Source organism: Melanerpes formicivorus, unplaced genomic scaffold (assembly GCF_026170545.1).
Source record: "Melanerpes formicivorus ecotype bairdi unplaced genomic scaffold, bMelFor1.0.p_v2 SCAF_2, whole genome shotgun sequence".
In the NCBI taxonomy this organism is placed as follows: domain Eukaryota; kingdom Metazoa; phylum Chordata; class Aves; order Piciformes; family Picidae; genus Melanerpes; species Melanerpes formicivorus.
In genome coordinates this window covers 53,490,160-53,505,413 of record NW_027142354.1, presented here as the reverse complement: position 1 = coordinate 53,505,413, position 15,254 = coordinate 53,490,160, and the positions used below count along the sequence as shown (strand labels likewise).

The 15,254-nt window shown below is 41.0% G+C and overlaps 1 protein-coding gene across 6 annotated transcripts in view; it reads right to left on the bottom strand.

Annotated features, from left to right (window-relative positions):
• Positions 1 to 15,254, bottom strand: part of EBF1 (EBF transcription factor 1) — a 288,454-nt gene that overhangs the window by 59,999 nt on the left and 213,201 nt on the right. For all 6 annotated transcript variants that reach the window (XM_068161413.1, XM_068161422.1, XM_068161431.1 and 3 more), the window contains exon 10: positions 9,552 to 9,678. In XM_068161413.1, the coding sequence (XP_068017514.1) occupies positions 9,552 to 9,678 (127 nt within the window). The remainder of the gene's footprint in view (positions 1 to 9,551; positions 9,679 to 15,254) is intronic.

Sequence of the window (15,254 nt, the reverse complement as noted above, 5' to 3'; positions counted from 1 at the left end):
CTATCTGGACAGCAGAGTAGATCACATCACTTATTCACTTTATATCTACATAACTAAGCAGAAGAGCCTGTGTGAGTTCTTGCAAGACAGCAGAAAAGTACAAAGAACTTCCACTCCACGCAATAAATTGCTCTTGCATCCACTGAGATGAAAGGCTGCAAGTACAAGATTTCCCTTTTATCTGTATATTAACAAAAGAGCCTGAATCTGTAGACATGAGCTATATTGAGGCAGATCTGCTCTGTAGTCATTGCTGTTAGCAAGCGTTAACCAGTCTAGATAAGCATTCCTGGCTGCACAGGGATGCTAGCACAAGTGCAAAGCCAGCAAGGCTGCCCAAGTCCTGCCTCCAGGGAACAGTGGCTGCACACCACACTTCTGGCCTGAGCCAGCTGTACGGCTCTCACTCGTGTAACAAAACGCCTAAGCAAAATGAACCCTCACTAACAAGGACCTCAAAGGATTAAGCACATCTTAAGGAGGCTGTTTTGCAGGTAGCGCTATGCAAGAGTGTGCCTCAGGCAGCCATGTACTAAATCCCCCTTCCGCCACCCTCGCCAGAGCCAGCGTGCTGTGTGCATGGGCACCTCAGCCTAGCCCACAGCCTGGAAGTTTTTCAACAACACACAGTAAATCTGTGCATGGTTCCAGGCAGTAATCAAAACCCGCTGCACCCCATGAGAAGCACAGGAAGGATGAGTTGGGTACATCTATACCTGCAAGGCTGCCAGAATTCCCAGCTAACCGCCTGAAGTATTTCAGCAGCAGCAGCGAGTAGTCGAGGAGGCTGCTTTCTGACCAGCAAAAAGATAGTGCCTTGTCCTTCTTCTCAGGACACAGGATCAAACTGCATGAAGGCAAGCAGTACAGCCACTGCTGCTCCTAAGAACTGTCCATTTCTATGGCACTGCTCTAATCTGAATATCCATACATTAAGAATCAAGACAGTGAAGCACCCTGTAAAAACACAGCACGGTTCAGGCTTTTTAGAAATTCATCTCACCTCTCTGTTTTATTGGCCATCTTTTAAAAAGAGGGAATAATATCTTATCAACTGACACAAGCTAAAAGGAGAATAAAAAAAGATTAACAATTGCAGTCTGGAATAAGAGAGTTTTGAAGCAAAGGCATGAAAATTTAAAGGTTTTGGGGTGGGGATAAAGAAAAGCATTTAGAAGGCTTATTTTGTGAACCCAGAGGGTTAATTTATCAAGGAGCAGGACTGGAACTTGAAAAGCAAAGAATGGTTTATTGACTCAGAAGGTCAGATAACTATGCTATATCATATTCAATAGGTTAAGGTTCTAAGAGTCTACATGGATGCATGACAATTGCAGGAATCCTTACAAAGTCTAGTTTATACCTTTATCATTAATAGCTTTCTAATCCTTTACCACAAATTTATAGTTTAGAAATGGCAACACATCTTAAAGATTAAAGGTATGTGACAAGCAGTTCATGTCCTTTAATAATCAAATCACACAGCTTAGATTGGGGGCTTATCAGGCTTTTTCCTACTCTATGGTTTCATAGGTAGAGAATACTTTATATCCCTATTACATGAATGATGAATGGGACCATTGGTTATGGGCTGTTATTTGCTTGGCTGTAGTCAATATGTTTTCTTTGGACAGGGACTTCAGTGATTTATTTCTCTTTTGGCCTTATCACTTATTAACTCAGGGCAGACAGAAACAGCCAAGGTTGTGAATAAGGACTAGTGCCCATTTAGACTTCTAATATCAGAGAAAATATTCTTTTTAATGATCCAGCTACCCTTTGCTGCGTAGACTCTGATTGCACTTTCCTCTAACTAGGAAATAAAGGTCATATTTCTTGAAAAGTGTATACATAAAATATGCAAAATAATATGTTTCCTTCACAGCCTGCTTTATTCTGACAGTTGCTGTAATTGCTTTCATTTTTGCAGCTGTCCTACAGGTACACTGCACACTTCTGGTGATTGTTTTTTGCAGTGCATTCTGGTGCTGCCAGTGTTTAAGAAATACCAAAGGTATGAGGGTTCTGTGGTCCTATTAGCATACTAAAGGGAATTCTCAGTCTACCTTCACTGCCTCCTCACTGTCTCATAACACCCTTTTCCTTGCAAACAATTAGAATTCCTTGCAGCTTCCTTTCCCAAATTTCTGCAAACCAAAACAACAACCCCAATATTCCTAATACTCAGCACTGATAACTGTCCACACTTCATTCCACTGGGCATATCCCAAGAAGCGAATACTCTGGTAATGATAGTAACCCCGAGCTCACTATCAAGTAATAAAGGCTGAAGTTACTTTATCTAGGAAAGCTTGTTCCAAACCAACTGCATCCTCTTCTTTTTTTGTTCCCCCTAAAATTTCCATTCAGGCCAAGAAGACCAGGTATTAACACTGATTCAGCAGAGCATCTAAGTTAATTGACTGGAACTTGGAAAGGGTCAAGTTCATGCTTAAATTCAAATAGAGATTTCCTGAGGGCAACTTCCCTTTTCAAGGGCAAGTAACACTCAAGATCACGTCACTGATGTGGGTGTTTGGAGGGATTGACTGTGCCAATCTCTGTCTTGTTTTCCCACCTGCAATTTAACTGCCAACATCCCAGACTTAGCAGTGGTGCCATGAAAATCCAATTCTTCAGTGACTATCAAACTCTCTGGTAGCAGAAAGCCACGTGTACAGCTTAACTTCTTCAACTCAACACCCCACCCCAAAGACAGGTCCATTTCTGAGTTCCACACACAACCTGATGTTTCCAGTGTCCCTGTGGCAAGGTCTCATTGGGAATGAACACTCAGCACAATGAGACGAAGGGGGAAACTCTGCATTAGAACACGTTTTGAATCGCTCTTATGAGGGGATTTGTGCTTGTTTCCAGGGACATCAATTAAATTCACCAGTAAAAGTCTACATTTACAGAGGATTTAATTTCATTCTGCTTTACTGGATAGTGCTACAGTTAGGATTTATCATCCCTCCTCTGTCCTCTGTAGTCTCTCCAGGATCAGGAACAGACTCTATATTAGAGTGTCCAAAGCACAGGTAAATCAACAGGGTAACCTGCAGTGCTCTCCTGCTTTTAAGGACACTAGCTCTTATTTTAAACTTTATACATTTCTTTGCATTGAAGGATTGTCTCCTGTTCTTCTGTAGCACTTTGACTATTTAACTTCCAGACATCTGATACTTTTTATTCTACCACTGCTATTAATACTTACTAGTGAAAGACAGATAAAAACTGCTGTTAAAAACAAATGACATTCATTTGCTAGCTACCAGATCTCATAGCTGGTCACTCTTCTGGAGAAGTGATGTGCTCTATATTTCATTTCAGATTAATGATCATCATATCTTTGAGGTTGAAGATTTTATAAACACATCAGGATAAAACCCAAGCCATGCTGGCTTTTTAATTTTATTTTTATTGTTCTGTTGACGGTGGCCTTCTCTCCTCATTTATACTAATCAGCTATTTAAGTGCTCATGATTTAATAATAAACACACATGAATGAGGCATTATAAAACTAATGAGGTTGTGTATTACTGATGTTGAGAATAACCGCCACTAGGTTTTAACATTTCTCAGGAGCTAACGGATACACCAGCTAACCTTGGCCGTAGCTGTGTATGGGTCAAACTTTAGTCCACAGGGATCACAAAAAGCTCCAGGGGGGCTACAGGAACTTCTTGACAGCCAGTCTGCCTCTTATCACCATTTCTTTTTTCTTCCCTCATTTTTTTTTCCCCTTTTCTTTATTTAAGTCTACAAACTCCAGAACTCTCCATTCTGAAAACTGACTGTTTCACTGATTATGGATCTTTTGAACTGTACATAGTTAATAGTTATCGGTGCCTTCTTGAAAGCAGGAATCGCTGAAGTTTACCAGGCTAGAAACTTCAGTGACTGAAGATCAGCTTTTAAGTGGTTCCATTTCTGACCAGATCTGTGTACATGACCTAAGACTCTGCTTCTAGGGCCATAAACTGAAATTTTAAATGCCAGTAGGTAGCTTTTGACTTAAGAAATGAAAAGCAAATTAGTCTCACAGAAATGGCTCTCTCTCTTTCCTTCTGTAAATTAAACTATTTAAAGATAAAAATCTGAAAATGAAGCTACATTATCTCAAAGCTATTGAAAATGTAGCCCAAATCATCTGTGATCTGCAAGGCTCTTCCTGTTTGTATACACACTCAAAGGTTTATGCAAGTAAATAAAGGGTGAAATGAGGATGGAGCAGGGATTTTTCCACATGAGGCTATTTCTTCTTCATAGCAACTAGTAGAGCAAAAAGTTCTCTGAGAAGCCCTATGACATTCCAGAGAAAGAGGCAGTTTCCCAGAAATTCTGTGAATATCCTGACCTTCACAGTGCTAGCATTTCTACATCACTCTACCCACAATGGCCCAAAGGCATAATGCAACCACCGGTCAGTCTCAGCAGCTCCACTCTGACCCACTCAGCCCTTGTCACACTTATCCTGGAGGATCAGCTCTCAGCATCTGGGTTATTCACACTGCACAGCAAGCTCTGTGTCTGTGCTGCCCCTACATCCACCCATTCCTGTTGGCAGCACTTTGAAAGACACACCTCATCCCGTATTTTCTAACAAATCCCAACGAGCTGAGGTGGGACTTGCCTTTCTCTAGGTATCCTGCTAGCACACAAATGGTTTAGCCCCCAAGCTCCCTGCAAGATGAATGCAAATGAAAATGTTCCCTAAATTCCATCCTGTGTCCAACTATGTAACCAATTTAAAAGGAAAAAATAAAATATTTGGGGTAATACTCAGCCAAGAATCTGAATTAACCCCATGATGTATACATAACATCAGCAACAAAGCAATATACTTCTGGCCTCTATGTAGTCATTTGCTCTAGTTTGGGAACAAAAGCACAAAACCTGAAACTGAGCAGGTGGTAGAAGACACAGCATAACACATTTTTATGGACCTCCCATATGTCCTTTCCAATATGCAGTCAGATTAATTCTCTTTTCACTTACATTCATGCAGACCCACTCAAATCTTGCGGTTTAGTATCACAGCAAAATTCATCTGTGAAAAACATACTGGCCATGATACTTTTTTGTTGTTTTGTTTAATTAAAACAAAACAAAATCTCAAAGGCCTGTGCAGGTATCACAAATTTGTGCCAGTTCTCATCCCTAATTCAACTCAACCACGTATGCCCTGAGTCACATTGGTAAGCTGCCTATGGGTTTGTTTCCCTAATGGTTTCTCTCTATCACAGATTCTACAGTATTATAAAAATGGTAGAGATAAATAACTGGCTCCTATGTTGTGATACAAAGCTCAGTTCTCAGAAGGCTCTGAGGTGACCTAATTATGGCCTTCCAGTATCTGAAGGGGGCCTACAAGAAGGCTGGGGAGGGACTTCTCAGGATATCAGGTAGTGATAGGACTAGGAGGAATGGAATGAAGCTGGAGGTGGGAAGATCCAGGCTGGATGTGAGGAGGACGTTCTTCACTATGAGAGTGGTGAAGCCCTGGAATGATGTGAGAGACTAAAAGTTGGCTCTCCGGACCGAGACAAATGGGTTGTCCAGGGAGGTGGTTGAGGCCCCATCCCTGGAGGTGTTTAAGACCAGGCTGGATGAGGCTCTGGTCAGCCTGATCTAGTGTGGGGTGTCCCTGCCCATGGCAGGGGCGTTGGAACTAGCTGATCCTTGTGGTCCCTTCCAACCCTGACTGATACTATGATACAATTCATGCAGTGCTCTTCTATTCCAGAAGAGAGTTGCAGATGAAAGGTGCCACAGGGAGATACTGACCTGCACATTTGGGTATTTCCATCTGCAATATGGACTTCTAATATTATTCCAAAATGATCACACATGCAAGATGTGTTCAGACTTCTGTATTTCTAATAAAGTGCTATGAGGAATGCCACAGCTTAGTATCTAAGAAATATTTGCTCTGTAAGTGCATCCTAATGGCTTCCTTTGCAGATGGAAAACAAAAAACTTATGTTTTCTTGTAAGCACAGGGTCAACACTGGTTTATTTCTTTCAAAAATCCTCACAAAAGCCAGGATTTATCTGTAGATATATGACCTTGATTCCTAGATGGCACATGGACTACTTAAAGATCATGTTACTAAGTTATTTGCAGTTAAGGGGGGAAAAAAAGGCTAAAATTAATGGGTCACTGGGTATTTTCTTCTGAGAACTTAAGTACTTAACAGTAAGAAAAAAAACAGTTTACAGCCAGGTGGCTTGAGGGGATATTTTGTTGAACACTGATTAAAAATAATTTCTTCTAAATGAGACCTGACCACAAAATGGGACCATTAACGAGCAGGGACATTCTCACCAGAAAGGAAACTACGCTTGATCAACTCCTGCACCGCCCACAAACCCCAGGTCTTTTTCTCTCTCTCTCTCTCTCACACACACACATGCTCTTTTTTTTCCCTCCTCCTTTTTCTCCTTTCCCCTTTTCTTGTTCTTAATAGCAGGGTAAATAAGCAGCAAGTGATGCTGAAAGGTTTTCGGCCAAAAACAGAGGCCAAACTCCTCTGAGAAAACATTTGGCCTCTGTGGTTTTGTAATATGTTCCAGAACACTGAGTTCACTGAAGAACATTGTGAAAAACTCCCATCGGCTGGAGTGATGCTGGGGAATGTTACTGTATCCCAACTTCCAATTGGTCCATTTCCTGCAGGCCTTGTTAAAACAAGAAAAAAAAAAAAAAAAGGGGGGGGGGGGGGTAGAGAAAGAAAGAAGGAAAAGAAAAAAAAAAAAGGAAAGAAAAAAATAGTGCTATGTGGGAGTTAAAACAAGTTCTCATGGGAAAAATGAATGGCAAGAAATTCTAGCTTTAAAGAAACAGCTAATCTGCTAGTTTGATTGTTCTTCAAAACTTACAATGAACCAATAATCCTAATTAAAAACACTTGGCCTAGTTCTCTAAAGCATCATAGCTTTTTCTATGCTTCGTTTGTACACACCATAGACTATTAGTTTTTTTCTAGTGCTCACTAACAAAGTGCTGACTTTGTTGGGATGGCTGAGCTAATTTCGTGAACTCAGTGTGAAACCTTAGCTAAACAAAATTGTGGTAATTTTCCTTAATTTGTAAAAGTGATTGGAGTGCAAACAAAATTTTCCTCTTGGGTCAATCCTATAATTTTCAATTAACTAAAACTAATCGGCAGGCGTGTACTGAACCTGCATTTTGTTTAAAGGGCTGGAAGGCACTTCTGAAGGTCAGGATGCATTAATTGTTTTTATTTTAGTTTCATTTAGACCTTTTTCAAAAGCCACATTTAAGCTCAGGCTCTCTCTAAAAGGAAAATGCAAATTGTGTGAGGTACAATTTCAGTCACAATGGCTTTGCTGTGTCTACCATCGCTCCCTAAGAGCTGCACAAGCGGGAGAATTGCCCGCAGACCGCATCAGCTTCGACTTTATCATTGCTGTTTGGTATTTCATAACTTCTGTTTATCGAATGAAAAATAATGTGCTTTAAACACTAACCTGCAAAATGCATAAATGGAAACACTCTCCCTCCTGGGACACCTTATTTCCACATTCAGCCTTCTGCTTCTGGGCAGACAGGCTAAACCGCCACCCTCCTTTTTACTGGCAAAGCTAATTAATGATGATCTGAAAGGCAAAACCAAAATGGGTCGAAGCCACTTTTAAATCGCAAAATGAACTCCACAAAACTTTGTTCACAAAGTCGAGGGGGAGCAGGTTTCCTCCCTTTCTTCATCTTCTACAGGCATACCTGCCAATTCACCAACCCACAATGCAGCCACCCTGGTGGCTTGACATCGAGCAGGACAGCACAACTTACTCCGAGTCAGAAAGTGAGAAGAAGAAAGATTCATGGACAGGCTATGCAGAGCTCTGGCTGACACTTTCATGTGGTATATGCAAGCAATTTGCAGCAGCTGGCAATTTGACCCTTTTCTTTTCCTTTCAAACCTTAAAGAACCTTTTTGATATAGTGTGCTATTGTCCAGATATGATTTTTCTACACATTATTGAAATAGTAACGCTGCACAAGTGGTTGCTGCTCAGCCAGCAAAGAGATACATGAACAATTTAAGACCCAGTTTGAAGAAATCCAGTGCATAATCCTAACTGGGGAAGAGGGTATTTGAAAAAGACAACAAAGCTTTATAAGGCAACTTTGTTCAATTTGGTCAGAGTGAAGAAAAAGCAAATGAGAGCTTTGCTACCCAGCTGGAGCACAAAAGTCACAGAATCACAGAATTCATCTGGCTGGAAGAAACCTCAAAGATCATCCAAGTCCAACCCTTAACCCAGCACTGAAGGGTCAATAGTAAACCATGTCCCTAAGCACCAGGTCCACAGGTTGCTTAAACACCTCCAGGGATGGTGACACCACCACTGCCCCTGGGTAGGCCATTCCAATGTTTGAGAACCCTTTCTGCAAAGAAATATTTTGTAACATCCAGCCTGAACCTCCCCTGGTGAGGCTTGAAACCATTTCCTTTAGTCCTATTGCTTGGCACCATGGAGAGCAGGCATGAGATCTCCCCTCAGCCTCCTCTTCTCCAGACTGACTCTCTTCTTTGCCTCAGGTCTCTGTGTGTACGTTCACAGCTGAAGCACTACATGTGCCCAGTGTAATCCAAAATGCCTCACAGCCATGAGGATTTATGACATAGCTTACTCTTAAAGTTTCAGAGACAATCAAGAATGGGGAGGGGAACTTCCCTGGGTTGTGATGAACCAGTTACAGAAGCAGTCCTGTGCATATGTCAAACAACAAGCACATAAAAGGACAAGTACATCAAAACCTGGACCAAGTCATCAATTCCTGTAGCGTGCATCCCTTCCAAGGAATCAATGACACAGATTCTTTTAAAAATGTTAGGTCGCTACTGGATTTATTTCTTAGGCCCTTCTTTTTGCTACTGAGAGTAGCTTAACATTGACAGCACCTGAAATGTCCTAGCATGATTATTTGTTAATAATTCTTCAGACCAAGCCTCTCAACTTTGCGGTGTCAGTGTGGTACGCCACCCCACAACATGTTGCAGGTCACCATGTCTGCAGCACTGGCTGGGTGAAAGCTATCTAACCTCTCTGAAAGTCAGAGACAACTACATTAAGGTGAGATGGGCAGGCAAAGAGGCTGCTGCATGGAACAATTCTAACACTTGCCAGACAATATGAAATGGAGACATTTAGCATGAGGCTTTGTGGAAGGCAGGTCTGCGATTGCACTAGCCTGTCTCTCGCTTCATGCTTGCACTCATCCTCTGTTTAACTACTGGAGTATCTGTTTCCCTCCTTCCTTCCCCCTCCAGGATAATGAGATATCCCACTGTGACGGTAAACAAGCAAACAAAAATCCCATACTGGTTTGTTTTCAGATTCATCCCTACAGTCATCCACTTCTGAAATCCAACCTTAAACTGGTACCTCAATGACACGCTCTGCCAGAATAACAGAATACAGTACAGCTTCTAATGACGAAAGCAGAAGCCCCAGCAAGTGTGATATATTGTCTGCCCTATTTCTCCACCTTGTATCTAGTACAAAAGCATCCTTACCTGTGTAAATGAATCTTCCAGGTGTTCCCTTGCAAAACTGCTTAGACTTGTAGGACAATGTGACTTCTACAACCCCTGGGATATGTCGGGGAGGCGTCTGTACACGGATGGCGTGAGGAGTAATCAGCTAGAGGAAAACATTAAGAAGGGAGAAAAAAAGGGGGGGAAAGTACTGTTAGATGCTGAACGCTTCTTTAATAACACTTTCCTCCTCAGATGACAGTAAACAAGCTTTGAAACATGTAATTAACCTGTCAATGTTTGAATACAATCTTGATGTAACCCACACAAAAGCCAGTGACTACAATATTTACAAGCATTCTCTTTCTCAGCCATAACAACATTATTTCTGTTTTCATACATGGCAGGCACTTGCTTCCTAGTACAAGCATAAGCCTTGGTTTAATGCAATAACTGTAGCTTACAAGCAGCAGGATGCCTATGTTTGCTCAGGTGAACACTGGGGTCATGACAGCGTCCAACAAATCTGATTGATAAATGATAGGCAGTTGTATGTGTAAACATGACACAGCACAGACCCAGGATGTGATGCACTGCATAGCCCAAGCCCAGGCAGGATTTTCCACGTGCTGGTCCCCAGCTGACATCTGCACATTGCAAAAACAACATGTGCTGCTGTTTTAATTTTCTCTTTATTTTGTGGAGGTATGACTGCTTACTGCAGAAATGCAAAGTTTGGCTTCTGAAGGATGCTGGATCTTTTCTTGCAGACGATCACAGCACTCAAAAGAGAAATACCAAACACAACCATCTAACCACCGCTTCCAGTCTGCCTTCACTGCAGTGACTGACACACATCTGAGAGGGCTTCTGCAGATGTGGATTTACACAGTAATACAGAGACAAACATAAATTGCCTGTTAATGGGGCTGAGGATCCCAATCCTTTTAACACAAAAGGTGGGAGTGGGTCAGTGCTGCACTTTCTAGGCTCTAGATAATTTTTGCTGTTTCAGGATTCTGGACTGGATTTAAAACATAGTCCTTGAAATTATTGTTAGAGCCATCTAGGAGTTCATTAATTAATAGTGTGTTAACTCAAACCTCTGCTGCACTTAGATACTAAAGCATTATCCTCCCCATCACTGAAATGTTGTCTTCTTCATTCCTTATGCTCCTTCAGACAAGCACAATACAAAGAGCTACGCAGAAAAGGTGACGTGATTGTGTCCAGCAACCAAGATACAGCTTTGGCACACAGATAACCCTTCTTTAGCAGACTGTGGCACATTAACACACTTCTGGAGAGGCAAACAACCAAAATCATAACCTGCCTTGACAGTGAGCAAAGACATGGACACCCTATACACACAGTCAACTGCTCTGTGCAGTTGGCCAAATTGTGTCCTGGATTAGGGAATATATTTTGATAGATTTATTTTTTTCTTTTAAATAAAAAGTTGAATTTATTCATATTTTCACTAGGAAACAAGTATTTCAAATCGTAGTGAGATCCTACCAAGACCCCAGACTTTTAACCAGTTCTTTGTTTAGGGGACAGGACTGAAAAAGCACAGCAGCAGAGTAATGTCTGTCTGAGAGCCATCTGTGTTACTGAGGGAAATGGCATGTACAGTAGGAAGTTCTCTATATTTAAAATAAGAAAATGAATATTAAATCCAGTTGAAGATTAAAACCAAAGTTACCAGCATCAAATGCTCCAGAAGACATTCAGATCCACAGAAGTCATAAGCTGGTTTAGAAATGGTCAGTTAGGAATTGATGCTGCCAACTGTGAGCTCCAAAGGACATGTTTTGGGCTCTGCTTTGAAAGCATGGGATTCAGAAGCTTGTTTATTTTTAAAATAAACCTGCCATTTTCCCCAATTACTCCCTCTATCAACTGGGCTAAAAAAAAAACCCTACAACAAACCAACAAAAAATAACCCCCCCAACTTCCAAGGATTGCTGGGAGTTAAATGGAGTTGTTTTAAAGCTGGGCTAACCAAAGCCTGTGAGTCTAGGTCAAATTCTCTACACTCCTTCAATAGTCAGCAGGGGCAGAAAGCACTGCCAAACAGCAATTTATTTCCAGTGTTTTAGACACCTCTTATTGTTGCTGCTGTCTGGAAGCACCTACCTTTACCCAATGAACCAAGATGTCAAACTTAAACTAAATGCCTAACTGTAGGCAGCCAAACATAGCTGAGATAAATCCCATCCCCAAGTGGTTCTAGTTAACTGAGTGAACTGGCAAGATGAGAAAAGATTTGTGACATTTTGAGGGGGAAAATATTTGCAAAACCAGCAAGGATTTTAATACTAAAAGGTTAACATGTTGATCTTACTACATCAGCATATTCCTTGCACCCCTCACCCAATTCTGGCATGAGCTATACAGGCAGCTTCTGGTTGCATCTTCGAATTTCCCAGCATTTACTGGTCTGTCACCACTTTAATGTTCTTTAAATATAATTTGTGGCATTTTCCAATACTCATCTTCCCTGGTTCCCAAGAAATGTCTGACCTATTTATGGTCCATTGTTAAAGAGAGCTGGAGAGAGTTAAGCAAGTTTCCTGGTTTTTTCTCCACAAACAGTTTGGTTTTCCTTTGTGCTCTGAAGTAAATAAGTTTAACTGTGTTTAAAACCACAAATATACAATAATGTCGCCCACACATTCCCCAAGGGTGAACATTATGTCTGAAATCCTATGGTTTAGGATACTCAGGATATATTTTACTCCTCTATTCTCTAGAACTAAAGGCTTGGGAGTTATGCCAGGAGATTACACGTACCTTTTCCTCCTGAGCATCTGCCACTGACCGTGTCGGGCATACAGTGTTGAGCTAGAAAGACCTTTGTTCTAGGTAGGTCACAGTTCTCAGGCACAGAGAAAGGAACAGGCCAGTTTGGTTTTGCACTAGTAGTCCCATATATTGCTGTCATATCAATAAGTTGTCTTTAAGGGACAATGTCACTGCATTTCAAAACTTGCCCTCTAAGCCTCACCTTTGATGTTGAACTCCAGTTCCCTAACGCCTTATGGACCTGGACCAGCTCTCCCTAACTCTGTTTTGCAGCCTGAGTGCCCAGAGTGTGCTGCACAAGTCTGGGTACTCCAGAACCACTCACAGCAAGAGCAAATCTGCCCTAGCTTCAATAACTTCAGGATTATGGGATATGTCCCTGTCTACCCCATCAATCTCTGGCCTGACCTTGGGGATCTGCTCCATCTTTTCCTAGCACATTTTCTCCGCTCACACTGTCACAGGTTGTGCTTTCTTCAAGGCACAGTCTGTTTCATATTTGCATGTAAAACACCTGGAAAAGCTGAGCTATTAGCATTAAGGGATATTAAAAGTAAAGAAATTACTTAGGGAAGCCTCTAAGCCCCAAACTGTTGGAGGCTGGTAGAGTGTTCTGGGAAAGCATCACATGCTGACTCCATTGTTTTTATAGACATCTGTCATTGCCCAGTGCCACACACAGGATACTGATCTAGGTGAATCTCTGTGTCTGACCCCATACAGCCATTTCTGTGTTCCAACCTAAGGTGGGAATTCTTGGTGCACTAACAGACAGCACAACAATTGCAACAGTGACATGCCAAAAATTAAGAATTTGTAAACATGAGTTAAGTACACTTCTGAACACAATTTTCAAGTGTAAATCTTGAGTAAGGCCTTGACTTGTGAGCTGGAGGTGACCTCACCAGCCAAAATCCCAGATCCAACTTCTTCTTCCATTCCTGCCTTTGGCTAATTGAGATCTGGAGCTGGACATAAACCTAGTAATTGGACTCTTGCTCTTATCTTGAGGTCAACTTATCTGAGAGTTGGCAACTGCACTAACTGTTTGATCTAAACTCCTACATGTCAGTTGGGACATGCTGTGGATTGTGTTGAAACTTGAGTTAGAGACCTTCAGAATGGAGAGAGGTGCGTGTCCTTCAAAATCCAAAACACATTTGGTTCGAGTGGGTACAAGGAGCCTCTTTCTGTGGTTTGCTAATGTATTCTAGACATTCTTGTGTGATACAGCATCATTTCACACTCTTCAGAGTGCCAGGTTACTTTCTTTTTTTACAAGTGACATTTTATAAGGAGATGTCATTAATCTGAGTCACCAGTTTATTTTTGCATGCTTGAGCTCTGGTTTGTGGTTAGGGAAATGGTGACAATCCGTCACAAATTTAACTTGGACTCTGTCTGAAGAGCACCATTAGGAGGGAAATGAAGAGAAATCCCACCAACTGAAGGTAGCACCACGGTTCTCAGTTGCAAAGAGGATCCTCAAGATGCCTATAGTTTCAAAGATTCACCAGTGACTTTTCATGCCTCGATCCTGGGCACGCAGACGCTGCTTAATAAACCCTGGTTTTCAAAAAGAGGGCGCCTACTCGTTTTTTCAAAATGAGTCAGAGCTCCAAAATAAGCACTCAGAAACAGAGACTTCCAAAACCAATAATAAACATAAAAAGCAAAACAAAAAACTGTGCCACAGAATTTGATTCAGCAGCATTAAAAACAAAACAAAACAAAAAAAAACCCAAATTAAAAATCAACCTCCAGAAAGCCAGCCCAAAAAAATCATCCTCTGTTTTTGTGCTGTACAAAGGTAACAGAACTGACATTTCAGGGCTTCATCTTTTCTTAATATAAAAGAAGGGGGGTGGGGGGAGGAAAGAAGTTGTGTCCAGCTGACTCTGTGCAGCTGGAGGAATGTTCTTGGCAGGAGAAGGTTTGAAGAAATAGCTCATTTTAAGCAAATATTGTGGAATATTTATAAGAAACTAATTTTGTCTTCATGATCATGTATTTGCTCTGGAACTTGACTCTCAGAGTTTCAGCCTCCCCAAGCAAGAGAGAGAAACAACAGAGGATTTTTATCAGTGGCCCAGATTTGGAAGATTTGCAACAATGCACAGCTCCAGAACGCTGGGTGAAAACCTGGAAATAACAACTCTGTTTGTGGACTGGACAAACAGACAGGCAGAGACTATCTGGCAAACAGACTATTGCTGGGAGTTGTCTGTCCAGATTCAGCATGTGCACACGATATACCAGTGCTGTTTGTTTGTCTGTTATGAAAGTCCTTCCAAAAACAAAAAGAAAATAGACGTTAGATGGCCCATTTTGCTGTACTCTAAAAATATCAAGGGCTTTTAAAGTCATTTTTATAAAGTAATATGGGAGGTAAGGATTAATTGAACCTCCTGGCTTAGGGTATCTGCATTTCTGCACAAAATTAATGTGACAAATTAAGTTTTTATTTAGTTCTCCCTGGCTGAGGAAGGTTGTAATTATGTTAGAGTGTTTACAGCTAAAACATATGCTTAAATAATAAATATGTGTTTCAGAACCCATTTCAACCCTCCTTTTTTTAACACAGTCAACTCTGTTTCAAGCATATAAATATTTCAATTACAAAACTTGAATACATGTAAAATAAATTAAAAATATATTATTTACATTTCAAATTATTTATAGCATATGCTGCTTGACAGCAACAAATTCACCCTTAGAATGAACAATTTCTTTTTGCTTTTTGGCTTTTAACTTTGCTTCTAAACTGTGGTGGGATATCTATTTTAAATATCAATGCATCTCAGGTACTTGGATCTTGCTATAATAAAATCTGAGTAATATAGGACCTTTACAATAATTATCTTTGCAGCACCTCTCCAAAGGAGATGGCTAATCTTATTACTCTGTTAGAGAAAAGGGAATTGAACTTTAAGC